This window comes from Bos grunniens, chromosome 19 (assembly GCF_055505025.1).
Source record: "Bos grunniens cultivar Pamir isolate PY7600 chromosome 19, Bosgru_T2T1.0, whole genome shotgun sequence".
NCBI lineage: Eukaryota > Metazoa > Chordata > Mammalia > Artiodactyla > Bovidae > Bos > Bos grunniens.
In genome coordinates, this window is record NC_141183.1 from 39751740 (window position 1) to 39772464 (window position 20725).

General features: G+C 49.7%; 1 protein-coding gene across 10 annotated transcripts in view; it reads right to left on the reverse strand.

Annotated features, from left to right (window-relative positions):
* The window catches only part of RAP1GAP2 (RAP1 GTPase activating protein 2), a 216526-nt gene that overhangs the window by 125496 nt on the left and 70305 nt on the right, over positions 1 to 20725 (reverse strand). The window contains exon 1 of one of the 10 annotated variants that reach the window (XM_086359671.1): positions 19060 to 19716. The exons of 7 other annotated variants lie outside the window; for them this stretch is intronic. In XM_086359671.1, the coding sequence (XP_086215797.1) occupies positions 19060 to 19166 (107 nt within the window). In that variant the 5' untranslated portion in view covers positions 19167 to 19716. Of the gene's footprint in view, positions 1 to 7023; positions 7087 to 19059; positions 19717 to 20725 lie in introns of those variants that run through there. 2 more of the 10 variants (XM_086359670.1, XM_086359676.1) reach the window with 2 other exon arrangements.

The following is a 20725-nucleotide window of genomic DNA, read 5'->3' on the forward strand; positions in this document are numbered from 1 at the left end:
AATGTCCCAACTAGCCAGAAGGAGGGCAGCCCTAACAATCCTCACCTTTCTGGATCCTTAACCCACAAGGAGGCCTATGATTCCCCAGTTAAATCCTTTACCTCTCACCCAGTTCTCAGGATACAGTCTTTTATAATCCACTCTTTCAGTTCAGTTCAGTCACTCAGTCGTGTCTCTTTGGGACCCCATGGACTGTAGCATGCCAGTCTACTCTGTCCATCACCAACTCCCGGAGCTTGATCAAACTCATGTCCATCGAGTCAGTGATGCCATTCAACAATCTCATCCTCTATTGTCCCCTTCTCCTCCCGCCTTCAATCTTTCCCAGCATTGGGGTCTTTTCCAATAAGTCAGTTCTTGGCATCAGGTGACCAAAGTATTGGAGTTTCAGCATCAGTTCTTCAAATGAATAATCAGGACTGATTTTCTTTAGGATGGACTGGTTGGATCTCCTTGCAGTCCAAGGGACTCTCAAGAGTCTTCTCCAATACCACAGTTTAAAAGCATCAATTCTTCGGCGCTCAGCTTTCTTTATAGTCCAACTCTCACATCCATACATGACTACTGGAAAAACCATAGCTTTGACTAGACGGAGCTTTGTTGGCAAGTGACTAAATTGATTCTCCAAAAAGTTAAGTAATGTATCTATCCAATCATAAAACCAAGAAGTAGCAAAGTCAGGATTTAAACCCAGGCAGTCTGACCCCAGACACTCATGCTGTGCTTTTTCCGTTTCTTCTATTTTTGCCTTTTGGTCTGTTGACTTTTTCACTTTTTTTTCCAGTTGTGATAAAACACATAACACAAAATTCCATAATGACCATTTTAAAGTATACAATTCGGTGGCTTTAGGGATATTCACAACAGTGTCCAACCATCACCACCACAAAGGTTCTATTTCCAGAACTTTTTCATCACCCCAAAGGAAACTGACCTGGTGATTTTTGAATGAGTAATACATCGATGTAGTCCAAAAGCTGACAACTATTAGAAGATATACAGGGACTTCCCTGGTGGTCCATGGCTAAGACTCCATGCTGCCAGTGCAGGGGGCCTGGGTTCAATCCCTGGTCAGGGAACTAGATCCCACATGCCACAACTAAAGATTCCACATGCTGCAACTAAGAATTTGCATGTTATATAACTAAAAGAAAGCCTGAATGCCACAACTAAGACCTGACATAGCCATATAAATAAAAATTTTTTTAAAAAAAGAAGATATACAGTGAAAAGCCTCATCTTAGCTTTGTCTCAATCTGTCCAGTTCCCACTTGGCCCATGAAAAGATTTTTACACATCCTTCTGTAGCATCTTTATGCAAATATAAAACAATACAAAGACAGCATCCTATTTTCCCCTTTTTTTTACACAAAAGTTAAATATATTATACTTCCATTCTGCACCTTGCTTTCTTTACTCAAAATATCTTGGGAGAACTTCCTATAGCTACATAGAAAGCTTCGCCATTCTTTATTGAGTAACATAGTAGCCCAGAGCATGAATGTGAAATTTAGGTGACCAGTTCTCTATTGGTAGGCAATTGGTTGTTTCCAACGTTTTGCTATTTCAGATAATATCATGGTGAATCGATCTTGTACTGCACCATTCCACGTGTGGAAATATACAAGGGGAAATATCCCCTTGGTCAAAGGGGATATGCACGCATAATGATGACAAGTGCTGCCAAACTGTGCTGCTTATAGGACGGTACCACCTGATCTGTTAAAATCCTACAAGAAAAAGGGCCCTGGAACTTCCCTGGTGGTCCAATGGCTAAAACTCTGTGCCTCCAATGCAGGGGATGCGAGTTCAAACCCTGGCCTGGGAACTAAGATCCCACATGCTGTGTGGCTCGGCCAAAAGAAAAGAAAGAAGGCCCACATGCTCACCCAACACACTGTGCTAGCTCTTGTGTCTGGAACCAGGACCAAAGCAGCTTGTGTGTGGTTTCACCTGCCCAACTCACTCTTATCCCTTCCTCTAGTAATAAAACTCCACACCCCTACTTCAGGGATCTGATCCTCTCCCACTGAAAAGGACTCTTACAGTCACTGTACCAACACCCGCCACATGGATGAGCCCCTGACTCAGGCTGGGCTGTCGTCGCCCCCACCCTCACCCCCATACAGGGACTGATGCAGAGTTCAGTGCATGATCCAAGCCAACCAGAATTCCTCCTTGGGATTTATCTAACTGGAGTTGGTGAAAAGGAGATTTTTTTTTTTTTTCCCTCTCAGGAGGAAAAGGGATTGAAATGTAAACCCACAGTGGTCTGCCACCATGGTTTCAATATCATGGGAAGAGATGTCCCAAGAGAATGAAGCCAACACAGGGAGAGACACAGACACAAGAGACAGAGAGGAAGACAGACAGCTCATGGTCCTGGATCCAGCTGTTCCTGAAGCCGTTTCTGAAAATGAGTTATGCCCACCAATATATTCTCTGATCTTATTTGGCTAATTCAACCTGGGCTTCTGTCGCCTGCCCTCAAGAGTCCTGACTAATACACTGTGTATAAAATATAATCCCAATTGTGTTATAATACAGAGAAACAGGTGTAGATGCAGATGTAAATATACTGTGTGGGAGGATATGTGTTTGAATAGGAAAAAAGACCAGAGAAAATGTATTAAATGTTAATAGTGGTTATCTCTGCAAATCCCCCATCTGGGATTGCAGATGATTTTTATTTTAGTCTTTGTACTTTTCTGTGTTTTCCAATTTTTCTGCAAGGAACATGGATTTTAAAAATATAATAAATGTTTCTTTAAAAAAAAATCCAACTGGCGAGAAGCAGCCCAGAAAACACTCAGAGGAAGGTTCTGAGCACGTGCCGTGGTCAGGAGCAGCAGAGATGCCCTCTCTGCGTGGTCCACGCACCCTCGGGTGGTTGCTGCCTGTCTCAGGGCCGGCTGGCAGGTCCCTGAGGGTGGCCACTTCATGTGCACAGACCCCAGCCTTCCATCGTGTGGCCGCACAGGCTCTGGTCTATGCCTCAAGGTCAGCACAGGGTCAAGGCTCTTCTCTTCATACTGAGACCATGCTGAGCCCCTCCCATAGTTCCCGCCTACCCCTAGTCCCCTCAGCCTCTGAGGAGAGCCCAGTGTGTGTGTGTGTGTGCATGCATGTGTGTGTGTGTGTGTGTTAGTCACTCAGTTATGTCCAACTCTTTGCAACCCCCATGAACTGTAGCCTCCCAGGCTCCTCTGAACATGGGATTCTCCAGATGAGAATACTGGATTGGGTGGCCATGCCCTTCTCCAGGGGATCATCCCAACCCAGGGATCAAACCTGCATCTCCAGCATTGGCAGGCAGATTCTTTATCGTCTGAGCCACCAGGGAAGCCCTGAGGAGAGCCCCTTAACGCACTGGCAAATGCCTGTCCATGAGCACTTGATCATAGGAAAGAAAACGTGGGTTACAAGGAGAGCTCACAGGAGGGGACCCCATCCCTCCGGCACCTGCTCCCTGGACTGACCTTCCCCACCAACACATGACCATCAGTGGGGAGTGAAGCTTGGGCAGGACAGAAGCTTGGGGGACCCCCAACTTCAGCACGTGGACTGCACTATCAGGGAAGGAAGGACTGTCGCTTCCCTGGAGTCCCCACGGCACTCTGGGTCCAAACGCATCTCCATTTTCACAGAAATGAGACTAGAGCCGCCCACATCTGCCCACCCCATCTCCACCCAGGGAAACACTCTTTTATCTGCTTTACGTTTTAGGATCCTGAATAAGTTTTTTTTTTTTTTTTTTAACCACTGTAGCCATTTTTAAGCGCGATTCAGTATCATGCAGCCATCACCACAATCCGGTTCCAGAACTTTTTTCAGAACCCTTAACAGAAGCTTTGTATACATTAAACGATAATTCTCCCTAACCTACCCCCTTAGCCCCTGGTAACCTCTATTCTAAGGCTTCCCTGGTGGCTCAGATGGTAAAGAATCAGCCTGCAATGCAGTAGACTGGGGTTTGATCCCTGGGTAGGGAAGATTCTCTGGAGAAGGAAATAGCAACCCACTTCAGTATTCTTGCCTGGAGAATCCCATGGACAGAGGAGCCTGGCCGGCTACAGTCCACGGGGTCACAAAGAGCGACATGACTGAGTGATTAACACACACACAAGCTCTACTCTACTTTGAATTTTTGTGTCTCTTTGAATTTATCTATTCCAAGTACCTCACACAAGTGGAATCATCCAATCTCTGTCGTATTGTGTCTGGCTTAGCTCATTCAGCACAATATTTTCTTTTTTTGGCCACAACTCATGGTTTGCCAGATCTAGTTCCCCAACCAGGGAGTGAACCCACATCCTCTGCAGTGAAAGCACAGAGTCCCAAACACTAGACCACCAGGGAATTCCCAGAACAGTGTTTCAAAGTTCATCCACGTGGTAGCAGCATTCCATTGTATGGGCTTCCAAGGTGGCGCTAGTGGTAATCCGCCTGCCAATGCAGGAGATGTAAGAAATGCAATGCATGTGTGCGTGTTAAGTCACTTCATCTCTGTCCGACTCTTTGCAACCCTACGGACCACAGCCTGCCAGGCCCCTCTGTCCATGGGATTCTCCAGACAATACTGGAGTGGGTTGCCATTTCCTTCTCCAGGGGATCTTCCTGACCCAGGGATCAAACCCACATCTCTCTAAACCAGCAGAGCCAGGAGAATGGACAGCAGTTGGTCTTGTCCTGCCCCACTTCCATCCCCTGATCTTCTGATAGCAACATACCCAATTTCCTCAGATGACCCACCCCTCCTATTGTCTCAGCCCAGGTGACTCCACCTCTGGGATCCAGAGTGGGCACAAGACCCAGACTTGGCTAATCGGTGTACCCTATCCTGGTTAGGGAGTTTGGCATGGACAGGGACATACTGTTGTATTTAAAATGGATAGCCAGGAATTTCCCTGGGGGTCCAGTGGCTCAGATCGCACCCCCAGTGCAGGAGGCCTGGGTTTGATCCCTGGTCAGGGAACTAGATCCCACATGCTGCAAATAAGAGCTGGTACAGTCAAATAAATAAATATATTTTTTAATAAGTAAATAAAATGGATAACCAACAAGGACCTACTGTATAGCACAGGGAACTCTGCTCAATGTTATGTGCCAGTCTGGATGGAAGGGGAGTTTGGGGGAGCCTAGATACATGTATCTGTATGGCTGAGTCCCTTCACTGTCTACCTGAGACCATCACAACATTGTTAATCGGTTATACTCCAATACAAAATAAAAAGTTTAAAAAATTACTCTATGAGGATGGAAATTAAACATCATTCTAAGAAAACTCCACTTCCTCTTGAACAGAAATTTCCTCTAAAAAAAATTAAAATGTATACTATCCCTCTAGCCAAAGTCAAGGATGGGGGCACAAACCACTGTATCCAGGGTGAGTCACCCTTGGGACTCTGGCTGATACTACTGGTCTTCCTATTGGTGTTGCTAAACTGGCAGTATGTAAGCCTGAAGCAGCCATCATCCAACTTTGTGGACAGCCTATCTGAGGATGAAGCCAACCCAAAAGAAAGCATAGCCTAGAGACTGAGAAAGAAAACCGGTGTCCAGGGACACCAATGAAGCCCTGGATCCAGCCATCCCTGAATTGTGCCCTCTGAACTTTCTAATTGACCTAACCCAACACACTTCTTTTCTTCCTTTAAGTTAATTTGAATGGGGGTCTGTCACTTGAGAATCCCAGGGACGGGGGAGCCTGGTGGGCTGCAGTCTATGGGGTCACACAGAGTCGGACATGACTGAAGCAACTTAGCAGCAGCAGCAGCAGCTGTCACTTACAACCAAAAGATTCCTGACTAATTCAGCTCAATTTCTAATCAAGGAGTCATTTGGGGGACTTTCCTGGTGATCCAGTGGTTAAGACTCTGTGTTTCCACTGCAGGCGGCATGGGTTCAAGCCCTGATCAAAGAACTAAAATCCTATGTGCTATAAATTGAAAATTTTTAATTAAAAAAATTTTTGTTTTTAAAGAGAGTCATTTTGGAGGTACCACCCTCCAACACAAAGACCCTCTAACCTGAAACCCCTGATTAAATAGATGGCATTAAAGCAAATGTTAGACCATTGTTCTTCAAAACACAAAGATCATTTTGAAGTTTATGTCTCCTTACAATCTTTCTATAAAACATGACAAATTATCTTTTCTTGCTGTTCAGACAAGGAAACTGAGTCACAAACTGATTTATTCACTATTAAATAAAAAGCTTTGGTCTCTTGGAAAAAAATTAAAAAACAAATGTTAGAGAACTCTATTTCAACTGTAACGTTGACTGATTCTTTGTTTATATGCTAACTGGGGTTCCACACTACCACATAGGTTTGGGGTTGGGGGTCACAGAGCAGTGAAGCCCCCCGTTGCCTAATCTGCTTCTCTCCCTGCCATTCAGCACCAACCACAAAATAGACCCAGATGACCTTGACAGCCTCATTTCCCGCTATTCCTCACCATGAAATCCACATCACAGTCCAACTGGGTTCTGAACGTGTCCCCTGCTCTTCCCACCTGCATTCCTTTGCTTACACATGCTATTTAACTAGAATGTAGTTCCCCACTTCACCATTCCCTTCTGAAATCTTCAGGCTCCATACCGTGTATCATGTGTACTCAGTCATGTTCGACTCTTTGTGATCCATGGACTGTAGCCCGCCAGGCTCCTCTGTCCGTGGAATTCTCCAGGCAAGAATACTGGAGTGGGTTGCCATTTCCTCCTCCAGAAGATCTTCCTGACCCAGGAATCAAACCCACATCTCCTGTACCTCCTGCATTGCAGGCCGATTCTCTACCACTGAGTCATCGAGGAAGTCCATGGCCCACCTCCAACACCACCAATTCCAAGAAGCCTTCCTCGGGTGGCCTCCAGGGTGCCAGGCACCTCTTCTCCAGCACCCCCACCTCTGGTCTCGGGTTCACACTACACGTCTGATCCCTCCTTCCAGGGCACAGACTGCCTGAGGCAGGAAGAGTATCTCATTCTCCTCCTGAACCCCATCGTCCGGGGCCTGGTACATACCCCGTGCTCCACGGATGGGGAGGGCCGTGAACTGAAGCAGCACAGGTGAACGTCTGAAACCCAACTCGTTCATGGAGGAGAAAGAGAGGGCAAATGCTGCAGAGGGGGTGGCAGCACCTTCCAGCAGCAGGGAAAGGGCAGAGGACCCGTGACGTGGAACCAGGTGGCCTTGTTCCCATCACTTGTATCACAGCCTGTGTCCTGCTCCGCGTGGCTGTGCCCTTGGGGGACCTTGTCGGCTCTCAGCAACTGGCCTTGGTTGACGTCGCGCTCAAAAGCCCTTTCTGGCTTATTTGCAGATAGAATTTTCAGATAGCCTGCTTCGGTTACCCCTTAATTTACACACTCTTCCTGCCTTTGCATCTCGGATTAAGTATCTTATTAAAATAAACGTTCTATTAAAATACAGATGGCATGGGGAACCCAGGCTGCAGCCCAGACCTTCCCATTATCATAAAGGAGCAGGAATTTCTATTCTAATTAGTGACGACAACAGCCAAGAGACCTTTCAGCTTATCTGACGCCTGACAGGACAGAACCCTCCCCCACCTAAGGCTCCATGGATCGCGCCCTCCCCCCACCCATCAGCTAAGGCCTGGGGTTCCAAAGAAGCCCAGGTGCCCAAGAGACCTACCCAGTCCCTTCCTTACAAAATAACAAAAGTGTGCTAAAGTGTCATGGTTCACTATAATCTGAAGCCTTTTCATACACTTGGTAGGTGTCTCATACACCTGAAATACAGTACAGTCCGCTTCGTAGAAGGTGAAAGTCAAGGGCAGAGAGTTCAAGGAACTTGGCCAGGGTCACCATGTAATAGGCGAAAGGACAAAAGCCTAGGATTTGGCATCAGGCTGGGTTTGAATCTCAGCTCTCCTATAGAAGCTGAGTGACACTGGCTGTGTCACTCCTGAACCTCCGCTTTCTCCTCCATGAAAAATGGAAATCACGACGAGCAGTCTTGCAGAGAATGAAACGAGTGAGGTTCAAGTGCCAGCCCAGTGCCATGCCCAGAGGGGAGCTCAATACTAGTTCTCATCCCTGTCCCTTCTCTTGGGAATTCGTGAGTCTGTGCTCTATGGAACCCAGCCTTCCATCTTTCTTTTATTTTTGTTTGGAGGGTAATTAGGGAGGATAAGACAAGAGGAACATCTACAGGCAAATGAACAGTGGCCATTCTCCAGCCCAGCTCCTGCAGGGCACCCAGCCACACTGCCAGGACCCCTCATTTCCGGTCACAATGGACTTGCCCCAAACCAAGGAGACCCAAGGGCATGCCTGGCTAAGACCCAACCCCCAGCCTGCATATTTCATTAATTACACATAGAGCTCCCCAACCCTGAGCCTCCTGCTTCCCACACTCTATACCCAATCCCTCACAACAGGGGTAGGTGACACAGGGGCAGCCAGGTATGGGTGCTGGGGTGAGCAGGAGGGCACCAGCCCCACAGGGAGCCGGCAACTGGCAGTGGAAGTGCCAAGCGGGAAGGCAGGCCCGGCCAGCATTGCCAGAACTTCTGATTTCTCCATAGAAGGCTGAAATACACATTAGTAACACGGAATCTTCCAATTCAAAAATACTGACTTAAAAGTGAAAAACATATGTGGGTCTAACAAGTCCCTGGAGAACAGGCAAGGCTTTGCGCTGTTCCCTGCTGCATCCGCAGTGCCTCCAACAGAGTCTGGCACAGAGAGGAGGCTTCTCGAAGACCTAAGGAGTCTGCAGGGGCCAGCTTCTGACTTCTGCCTCCGACTCTAAATGCCCAGGTGCCAGCTCTCCCCACTCTCTGCAGACAGGACAGTCTGGTTATGAAGCACATGACAGTGAAAAATGAGCAGGGCAGGGGTCCTCCACCCTTCTGAGGGTCTGTCCTGTAAGCCCAGTGAGAGCTGCACCTTGCTCGGGGGCTATTTTTGAGCCTTGAGAGTAAGCGCTTATTTTGGAGGGGGGGTGTTATTATTATTTTTTAAACGTGTAACCTTGTATTGGAGTAAAGCTGATGAACAATGTTGTGATAGTTTCGGGTAGACAGTGAAGGGACTCAGCCATACATACACATGTATCCATTCCCCAGTGGCTCAGCAGTAAAGAATCAGCCTGCAATGCAGGAGACGCAAGACATGGGTTCAATCCCTGGGTCAGGAAGATTACCCTGGAGGAGGAAATGACAGCCCACTCCAGTATTCTTGCTCTTCCTCCTACGGACAGAGGAGCCTGGTGGGCTACAGCCCATGGGGTCGCAAAGAGTTGGACATGACTGAGCACCCCAGCACATTCTCCCCCAAACTCCCCTCCATCCACATAATATCGCCACATAATGTTGAGCAAAGTTCCACGTGCTGTACAGTAAGTCCTTGTTGGTTATCCATTTAAAATTAGCAGTGTGTACATGTCCATCCCAAACTCCCTAACAATCCCTTACCTCCATCCTCCCCCCAGTAACCACAAGTCTGTGCTTTGAGAGTAAGCATTTATGACAACAAGTATTAGCACAGCACCCTGACTGTACGACACACATTCAGTGTGGTTGGTAAAGATCTTTACAACGAAGACACAGAAAAGTGGGAAGGAAGGGAAGGATGGGGAGGGGGCGGCTCTGACCAACAACCAGCTCCCACCCCACCACCCCCCTTCAGAGAAGTGGCCCCGCAGGGTCAGTCCACCCCCAAAGGGCTCCGGGAAGCAGCTGGCCAGGGCTCCAGCCTTCATGAAACAGAGTGTTCATAACTGATAAGCTTAAAAGCAAGTGACAATTTTTCAACCCAGCCTTGCTCCAAGGGCAGTGAATAAACAGAGCACGAGCTCCAGGTCCACAGTGAACACGTCTGGAAGGAGAGGGGAAGGTGAAACCAGGCTTATTTGTCCCTAGAAACCAGTGCAGAGTCTGGCACCATCCACCATGGCCGAACTGGGGCTCCCCACTCAGAAATTCTAACTCATGACATGAGTTCCCTTTACCATGGTCAAGGCTACCCCAGGTACCACCCAGATGTAAGGCAATGGGCCGACTCCATAGTAATTATAACTGGACTGTGGAGGAGCCTGAGGGAGCCTGCTGGGGTGCTGGAAAATGCTATATCTGACCCGGGTGGTGTCTACACAGGCAGATAAATATGTGGCAAGTCACTGAGCGGTATCTTTAAGACTTGTACGCTCACTGTATGGATGTTACACCTCAGTACATTCATAATAATAGCAGCGGCACGGAATAAGCACTTCTCAGAAGCCAGGCACTGCCTAAGTGCTTATGGGTTCCAGATAACATAATAGTTAAGATCACAGCCTTTGGACTGCAGCAGAAGCAGGTTAAAATCCCCGTTCCTCCACCTCTGATTCTGTCCCCAGCATGATCCTCGACCTCTGAGCCTCTGTCTCTCAGCTAGAAAACAAAGATAATAACTGGTAAAATTGATAGGCACGCACACGAGCCCTCAGCCCAGAGCCTCGCAAACAGTAAGTCTCAAAAGGTGCTGGCTTGTGACAACCATTCAGTCCTCAACGACCCAGATGCTGCAGCATCCATTCTAACATACGAGAAACAGGCTCCCTTCCTCCCTGAGCCACAGGCATGTCAGCACCACCTTCCCCATCTTCCCCTAATCCGCGTACCACCTATTACTTCTCTTAACACTTCTCTTTAAATTAATTCGCAATTTTTTACTTAAACAAACTTACTTTTTTAAAGCATTATGTAAGTGCCATACACAGAAAACCAGCATCACTTGCCAGAATTTTTTTTTTTTTAATAGCTATTAAAACAAGAAATGCTTGTCCACCTGAAATCATCTTGCCTACCTCCTTTATTTTTTATGGATTCCGGAGGCAAATAAACTCCATTTGTCGGGCAGGTGTGGGGTGGGGTGGGGACCAGGCTGAGGGTGAGGGGGTGCCTCATCTGCTTAAAATGACTGAGAAACTTCCTGAGCCCTTCAGCAGCCCCCGAGCGCACAGAAGTGATTCTCGCTGGTTTAACCAAGCGAGCCTGGCAAGCCCTCTATTTGGCAACATCCTGGTAACCAGCCATCTGTGCACTACACGGGCTCCCAAGAGATAAAGCTACATTTCAAAAAATATATATATTTGCTAACGGAGACTGATTGCTAATTCAGGCGCCCACTGGCCCCTCTTTGGCATGAATGAAGGGACCCCGCTTCTGCCTGTCGGGTAGCAGCTCCAGGACCCGAAATCTAGGAACCCAGAGTCAGGACAGTCCTGGTGTCCCAGTTGCAGCTTCAGGATGGGCTGGACTCAGCCGGGACCCTCCCATCTATGGGTCCCTGAACCACGCAGAGGCAGGAAGGAGTCAGAGGAATAACGTGAAAAATACCCACGTGCAAGTGATCTGGTTCATTTCTCCCCAGAATCTCTTGTGGAAGGAAAGGAACAAGAGGCAAGGGGGGAAATCGCAGACAAGAAAGGAGCTAGCTCCCTGGTGGCCCAGTGGTTGAGACTCCATGCTTCCACTGCAGAGGGCACAGGTTCCATCCCCGGTCAGGGAAGTTCTGCAGGCTACATGGTATGGCCAAAAAAAGAGACAGAAAGAAAAGGGACATCTTGAAACCCATCTCAGAGAGCACTACAGTATTAAGAGGACTTCAAGGTAAGAAGCAGTGAGCACATTTCACCTGAGGGGTCAGTGAGTCTCATGAGCACCCACTCATTCATTCAGTAAATATTTACCGAGCGCTCCTGTTCTCAGCAATGATGTGAAAAAGGCAAAGTCCTTGCTCTCAGACAACTCGCCTTCTAGGGGAGGAGATAGTCAATGAATTGTTTATTACCCATGCTAAATGATATCAGTTAACGGTAAGTGCCACGGAGGAAATATATCAAGGTAAAGTTGTAACGGCTGGAATGAGTTGCTTAGGTTGGATGGTCAGAGGAGTCCCTTTGGAGGAGATGATATCTGAGTTGAGAGCCAGGTGATGAGGAAGCATGGTTAGTGCTGCTGCTGCCAAGTCGCTTCAGTCATGTCCGACTCTGTGCGACCCCATAGATGGCAGCCCACCAGGCTCCCTGGTCCCTGGGATTCTCCAGGCAAGAACACTGGAATGGGTTGCCATTTCCTTCTCCAATGCATGAAAGTGAAAAGTGAAAGTGAAGTTGCTCAGTCGTGCCCAACTCTTAGCGACCCCATGGACTGCAGCCTACCAGGCTCCTCCATCCATGGGATTTTCCAGGCAAGAGTACTGGAGTGGGGTGCCATTGCCTTCTCCGCATGGTTAGTGAATCACGGTAAATAACATGTGTAAAAGGCCTGGGGTAGAAGCAACCTTGGCATGTTCCAGAAACAGAGAGAAGGCCTTTGCCACTGAAGTACAATGATCACAGTGGGGAGGGGGAACAAGGTCAGAGGTAAGTTCATAGAACCAGGGAGGGGACGTGGACCCAGCTTCAGATTTTAGATTTCATTTCACGTGTAATGGAGGCACTTCCCTGTGGTCCAGTGGTTAAGACTCCATGCTTCTAACAGAAGGGATGCAGGTTCAATCCCTGATCGAGAAACAAAGATCCCACATGCTGCACAGCTCCAAAAATAAATAAAGCCATTAAAAAAAAAACTTTAAAAAATAAAATTTTAAAAATAAAGTATAATGGAAAGCCCATGGAGAGCTTCTTGCAGTAGACAGACTTGATCGTATTTGAATTTTTTTGTATTGTTTTATATTTGAATTTTTAAAACTCCACTGTGGCAACTGTCAGGAGAAGAGGTAAGGGGGACAAGAAGTGAGGAGACCAATTAGAAGATTAAAATAATGGTTCAAAAGGAATCTAATACACTCATTTACACCTCAAATTCTGTTCCTTAACTCCTCAGACTTGCAATGAGGTTAAAAATGGGAAGCTGGTTAAAGGGAGAGGTTTGTTCTTTAAAGCAACGATAGCAACTGGCTCAAGCATGAGACAAGAAAGGGTGAAGACCAGGCCCTTCCGCAGAGGGCAGGCCCTTCCGCAGAGGGCAGGACCAAGTCACCTCCTAAGATGAGAACAAGCGGCCATCTGTTCCCGGGCCTGGGAGCAGACCAGCTCCTGCCTTGCACCTTTCCAGCCCCGGGACTCTGGGGCTCAAAGGCCAGTACTCTTGGACACTCCTCAGGCTCAGACTCCACGCAGCTCTAAGGGCTGGCACCAGCTCTCCCATGTGAGAACCCAGGTATCATCCATGACACCAGCCTTCAAACCCTAAGGACAAAGCAATCAGTGACTGCTGATATCACAAAAGCAGACAACTGGACAACTTCACTAGTGTATATGCGTGCTCAGTCACTCAGTCATGTCTGACTCTTTGAGACCCCATGGACTGTAGCCCTCCAGGCTCCTCTGTCCATGGGATTTCCCAGGCAAGAATACTGGAGTGGGTTGCCATTTCCTCCTCCAGGGCATCTTCCCGACCCAGGGATCGAACCTGGTGTCCTACATCTTCTGCACTGGCATGCTGCTTTACCACTGCGCCGCCTGGGAGTCCTTCCACTAGCATAGTGTTAGTCGCTCAGTCATGTCTGACTCTTTGTGACCCCATGGACTGTAGCCCACCGAGTTTCTCTGTCCATGGAATCCTCCAGGCAAGAATACTGGAGTGGGTTGCCATTTCCTTCTCCAGGGGATCTTCCCAACCCAGACATCGAACCCTGGTCTCCTGCACTGCAGGCATATTTTTTACCATCTGAGCCTCCAGGGAAGCCCAACTTCCACTAGCATAGTCTCACCAAAAAAAAAAAAAAAATCATACCCAAATCTACTGTAGCCTCTAAAACTAAATACCACTGACACTTACATAGAGGAAAGGAGAACAAGTTAAATGACACCCAGAGACTCCATCCACAAAATCCTGATTGTGGGAAACTCCCCAAGACAAGCAACCCACTTTCTTCGATAAAGAAATTATAAGGAGGAAAGAAAAAAAAAAGAGTTGTAGGAGAAAACTTATAATGAGACGTATCACCAATCACACTGGATTTTGTGAATCTTAACCCCAAAACACTTTAGAAAAACTTTTATGAGGTAAAAAAAAGAAATAATCATCTTTGACTGGGGGGATATGAGACAGTAAATGAACCATAAAATCTAAATAAAAAATAAAACTTTTAAGAGGCAATAAGGGAAATCTGAACACTGACTGAATGTGATATTAAGAAATTATTGTTAACTTAGGGGGTATGATCATTGCTAGTTTTTCAGAAGAATTCTTATCTTTAAGATGCATGAAATATTTAAGAATGAAATGATATAAAGTCTGGGATTTACTTCAAAATAATCTTGCGGGGGAGTGAATTAGTAAATAAATGAAATAAGATTGGCCATGAGTTGATAAAAGCTGAAACTGGGTATTGTATTAGACCATTCTCTCCAATTTTGTGCATGCTTTAAAAGTTTCACAATAAAAAGCTGGGTTTTTTTTAAGCCAAGGATGAGATTTTTCTAATAACCTACACAGGATTAACCCTCTGTACATTACGTCCCACCATGGAGGGATCAGGTTCGTTAGAGTCACTGTTCTGTCCCACAGAGCCTGCCATGAGTGACTTGCTGAATGATGAGTGAATTTATATTTTCCTCCTTGTAAACCCCATGGTGAGAGTTGTCCCAAAATAACTACCCCCTGTAAGATGTGGATTTTTCTTTCATTTATGCTAAATGACCTCTCTTCAGTTCAGAATGTCACACCTGCAGCCACACGGACTTTATCCACACATTTCAGAAGGTAAATATTTTGATTATGTTCCCCTGTTTCGAACCAACTGCCAAAGATGCCCGTTGCCCCTGAGTCAATTCTTAGGCAGGTTGATAAGAAGTCCAGAGTCCCCAAGGAGGAGGAGAAAGGGGTCTGAGGCTCTCAAGGAGGAGAAAAGGGCAAATATTTTTTTCTACATTGCCTTGTCTTAGTCAATATAACAATGTATCTTGCTCAAGGATATGTTTCTCCTTAACAAGAACCCTCTGACTAATCTTGTTATCTTAAAACTTGTATACTGTGGGAGTGGGTCTGGTAAGACCTTTCTATTGTTAGTTCTAATCTTGTTAATTTAAGATATATGTTGTGGGAGTGGGTCTGATGAAAGTATATAAACCCTCCTGGTGGCTCAAACAGTAAAGCATCTGCCTGCAATGTGGGAGACCCAGGTTCGATCCCTGGGTTGGGAAGATCTCCTGGAGAAGGAAATGGCAACCCACTCCAGTACTCTTGCCTGGAAAATCCCATGGATGGAGGAGCCTGGTAGGCTACAGTCCATGGGGTCACAAAGAGTCGGACACGACTGAGCAACTTCACTTCACTTCACAAGACTAGCAAGGGGGACACTCTCCGTCCCCCTTCTGATGTCTATGTCAGAAGCTTTCTCTGCCCCTTTCCATACTTTGATACTGCTACACAAAAACTCTTGAGTGATCGAGCCTGGTCCCTGGTCCCAAAGCTGCATCTTCTTCTTCGGAGATCACAAAACTGACACTGTACACCATAAGCTATCACCCCTTCAGAGGGCACCACCCGCCTCATCACCCACTTCTATGATTACTGAAGCCATTCTCTGGATCTTACCCCGCTCTGCCACATCTATATGCTTTGAAAATCAGAGCACTCTAAAGCAGCTCTCCAGGGACTTCCCTGGTGATCCGGTGGCTAAGACTCTGTGTTCCCAATGCAAGGGGTCCAGGTTTGATCCCCGGTCAGGGAACGAGATCCCATATGGAGCAACTAAAAGATCTTGAATGCTGAAACTAAGACCCAGAGCAGCCAAGTAAAGAAAGAAAGAAAAGAAAAGAAAAAAAGGTGCTCTCCACTACAGGGGCTTCCAAATTGCCATCACCAAGGAAGGCTTTGTTCAGGTGCCTCCTTGGAACCACATTCAAATTCAATCCCCTCTCAAATACAACATTGTTTCCATAAGATCACAGGTGCTAGAATTCCTGGAAGATGGTAGGAAAGAAGCAGGACCTCCAGGTTGTCCCAAATCTCCCACGGAGCCATCAGATCAAGGCTGGTGAGCCCCACTCCCATTTCTCCAGGAGGCAATCTGAGGCTGGCGCTTCTGGTATAGTTCTCAGGACCTACCAAGAGTGCCTGGAAGTCTCCTGCTTCTGCGCCCGTATGGATTACCAATGTTGTAACCACTCTGCCTGGCATACCTCCCTCCCCCTCCCAAACAATATTTCCAAGTGGCCTGGGGAGGGCAGGAAGATGAAGGACCACTGGGCCATTACTACAAGACACACAGTACCTTCCATCCCTCATGGCCAACAGCCAGGAGTATTATCTGCACAGGCCTGTCAATTAGAGGTGCTGGGAAGATCGATGGGTGAATCAAGCCTTCTGGGATGGATGACAAGGGGACCTGAATCTGACCTGACCCTGTGATGAGATGGGGGAGGAAGGAGGAACTCGGCAAATTTCACACTCAGCATGGAGCTTAGGAAGTGCTTAAGAGAGGCTGGCAGCTGCAGCCTGCTCCAGGGCCCCCATGGCCAGTGCCTGCAGAGTAAGGGTCAATCGTGTGCACTGATTTCAGACACTCAGAGACAAAGAAACTCCAGATAACAAACAGCAAGGGAAGTAAAGGTCGTTCAGCACAAGCATGAAAGCAAGCCCTCTCTCTCCTTGGCAGGTTAAATCCATGGCCAGAGCCATCAGCATAGCAGGAGCAACAGAAAAACAGGACAAAGGCAGAGGCTGAGAGGGTCACCACTGTCTGCCTGCATTGCAGGGAAAAGCACAGAACAGCCAGGAGGAAACACAAGTACCAGGAGCCTGGGGCATCCTCACCTGGGCCAAGCCCTTCCTGTTCCCTGTCCAAGTCCTGCCCTGTGCCTCACTGCAGCCCCCCAAGCCCACACTCTCTCTGCTCAGGCCCACACCCACCTGGCTGCCTTCTCAGTCCACACACAGCTGGTCTGGACCACTGGTGGGGCTGTCACCACCTGCCATCTTACCGTGGTTTCCAGGACATGGGCGCAGAGAGAGGAGAATGGGAGCGATCTGCTGAAATCCCTCCATCCTCATGCAGTACTTCCTACCTATCAGATGCATCATGACCCACATCATCTCCCTTGAGCCTTGCATGCCTTTTGTGGGGATGCAGAAACTGAGGCTCAGAGAGATGAACTCCATCATGTCATGGTCAAGAGAGGAGGGGGGACTAGAGCTTCTGGGCCTCTGCCACACATCCACGTTCAACACTCAGAGACAGGAGCGATTCTCAACTAGCTGCCTTTCCATGGAGCATGCCTCCCTTCTCATCCCTCAAAACAGGTCCAGGTTGTCTTGGAGCAGCCACCCCGTATCTTTCTGACTGTAAAGGGCTGGCTTGCTCATCTGTACATATAAAATGCCAAAGAGCAGGGAATGGATGAGAATCAAAGTCTAGGGGAGAATGGGGACCAGACCTGGAGCCCTGAGGTCCTGAGTCCCTCTGGCAGCTCTTTCTGCTAGACAAGTGCGTCCTGAGCATCATTCATTCCTAGATCACCTTCAGAATTTGTGCTATGTTCTACACCATCTGTACCATTTCTACTAAATAGACTCATTCTTGTGACTTGATTCGGCTAATTTAAAGTGATGCTTCATATCACCACTGCAAGAGAGAACATCAGTACCACTGGCCATAGCCAGGACAGAATCCTAAAAATAAACCCTACAAAAACAACCTAAGTTGCAGGCAGGCACTGTTCCCCCACTTAAAGGCCCTGAGCCAGAGGTCTGCTCTCTCTTTGTTATAAGTGGGAGATTAGCAAGTGTTTAAAAGGTGTTAAAGTCAGACTAGCACCAACCTGAAACTTGCCCCTTGAAGAAATCACAAGGATTAGCAGAGAACTGAAAAGGGAAGAACTTTCTCACTAGGTGACTCAATGCTATTTCATGCTTAACCACCTTCAGTTACTTCACTGGAGATTCATCCCAGGCTGTGGGAAACACTGAATTACATTATAGGAAGGGGGACGAGAGGGACAGAAGACAGCCGGACTGTAGGGGGCAACCCATGCCGGTTGTTCCAAGTGCTCCACTTCACTGCCCACCACCTCCCCCAGGCACACCCAACTTCTGGGTGAGCCCAGGGGCCACCAGTCACCACCCAGGTATTCTCTGGCTCCATTGTCCTTGTCTGAGCCCTTGATCAACGTAGAATGCAGCATTAACTCTGAACGTCTCTGGAAATTAGAATACAGCAGGGCCACCAGTCTGCCCCACACCCCCACCACATGTCTGTGGACAGTCAACTCTAATGACCCCCAGTTGCTGGCAGACTTTGGGCTCATGTACCCTATAGAGGACAGAGGCTCTGCCAGCCTGTATGGCCAGCTCCCTGGGGTTTTGTGGGTCCAGGAAGGTGCCTCCAAAGCTCCTTTGCCCATCCCAAACCCCACATCTCTCACCCCCACAGGCCCTCCAGCCTATCTCTGAAACAGCCTGGGAGAACGATTTTCAACATTCAGGAGCAAACACGAGAGTAAACCCAAGAATGGTGCAAGACAGAGAAACCCAAAGACAGAGAGACACGGAGGCGGGGGTGGAGGTGATAGACAACCTCCAAACTTGCTCCTGGCCTGAGGGCATCGTGCACGAAGCTAGCAGATCCCAACCTGGCCGGCCCCTCGCGGGCTCAGCCAAGTTGCAGAGAAGCAAATGGCATCTCCAGCGCATTGGGCCACTCGGGTCGGGGCCTGAGCCAGGGACAGTCGCCCGGGTCGATTCAATGGTACCCGCGCTGCAGGCTTTGGGAAGGACGCCGCGCTAGGCAAATTCGAGGAGTGGGGGTGAAGCATCTGGTGCCCCTCTGTGCGGGATGGAGTCCGAATGATCCTCCCGGCCGCGCTCACCCACCGTTCCCCCCATCCCCGATTCAGCCAATGCCCTGCCTGGGCTTTTTCCCATAACAGCCAGTGTCCGGGGCTAAGCTCCGAACTCGCTCGCCCGACGGCGCCCAGAGTGGAGGCTTTCTCCCATCCAGCTCGGAGCCAAATGCTCTCTTGGAAAAGTCCACCCCAAAGAAAACGGGGATTGAGCCCGAAAGCGGCGGGAAGAGGGAGGTGGCGCCGCCAGGCGTTACCTTTTCTCTTTACTCTGCTTTCGGGATTTGTGCAGGAGTCCGATGAGCACCACGGCGGCGCGGATCCCAGCCTTTCGGCAATGCATCCTGCCCGCCGGCTGGGACATGGCGAGGCCGCCGGCAGTGCCCGGCCGCGCCCTCGCCCGCCCGCCGCGCGCCCCCGCCGGCCCGGCTCCGCGCGCTCCGCGACGCCCGCTCCCGGCCCCTGCGCCGGCGCCCGGGTCCCCGGCCGCTCGCCTCGCATGGGCCCCGCCCCGCCTAGGTGCACCCCGGGGGTCAGGTGACCGGGCGCTCACTTCCCGGCGACCTTCAGCGTCTCCTCGGGCCCCGCCGGGCGGCCGGTGCCCGCTCCCCCAGCGTGGGCATTTCCAAGGCTCGCTCGGGGCGCGGCCCGGACGGGCGGCTCCGGGACTCCGGCTCTGACGCGCCGCCCGCGCCCCGGACGCCGCCCCGACCCCGCCTCTCTGGCCCCGGCCCGGGGCGCCCCGGGTGCGGGCGGTAAGGGCGGCCCAGCCGCCCCGCAGGGAGGCGACCGGCTCGCGCTCAGCGCTCGCGGGGCTCGTCGCCGGGGTTCGCTCTCTGCCCCGCGCCCTGGCCCCTTCCCGTCCTGCCGGGCGGCCGGGCCCCAGGGCTCCCTCGCCTCTCCTCGGTCCCCTCCTCTGCGCTCCGCGTCGCCCGCCCCCGCTGGCCCGGCCCCGGGCTCCCTCCCCAGGCAAAGGCGGCTGACGCTCTCTCCCAGCCCGGCCCGCCGGGATACTTCTCCGATGCTGTCACTGTCTTTAAAACAGAGGGAGAAAAACATGCACCGAGAGGAAACCGCGCGTCCTCAGTCCAAGCGAAACTGCCTCCGCGCGCGGGCACCGCCGCGGGCCTCCCCCACCCGATTCAGGCTGCCTGGCGGTGAGAAGCGCATCCCGCGCCCAGCGCGCGGCGCCCGACCTCCCGGGCCGGGGCTCCCTGGCGCTTTGACTCGACTGGATGCTAACTCTCACCTTTCCCCAAATCTGGGAAGGGCTTGTCGTGCTGGGGCTGAGGGATCTACTACAGAGTCAGCGTCTATGTGGGCTGGGCTCAGTCCCCTCGGTTAACATTTGTTCTCCCGACCCTGGGAGTTTGACACAACATAGGGTCCAAGATCGATTTCCCGGCTGTTACACCCGCACCTCGCGTCTCAGGTTGCCAGGGAGATGCAAGTTGAGGGAGGGGGCACCCTATTCCACCAGCAGCCGGGGCCCCAGCACCAGCCGCATGCACCCTGCCTGCATTCTTCCCACATCGCGTCCATGCTTCATCTTCCCTTCAGAATGCAAAAGGAAGGTCATGCCAGGCCGTGGGAAAAGGGCTCTGGCCGGGTCCCTACTGTGGGGAGCAAGGTGCTCCTAAGCCCCACTCATTCTCTTCCATTTGCTGCCAGGAAGCCTCACCTCCTCTCAGCACCCCAACTCCCCCCACCCTCTGCCTAACTACTGGCTTGGCTTTTCCTTCCACCACCCCCAGGGAAGGGAATGGGTAGAGAGCTGGAGGGAATTAAAACAAGGCAATTAGTCCATCTTGGGGAAACAGCCCTTTTGGGGCCAAAGAGGTCCCACAGGCAATTTGCCTTGGTTTTTTTTGTTTGTTTGTTTTGTTTTGTTTTTAAATACAGTCTGCTGTTCAAGCAAGCAGA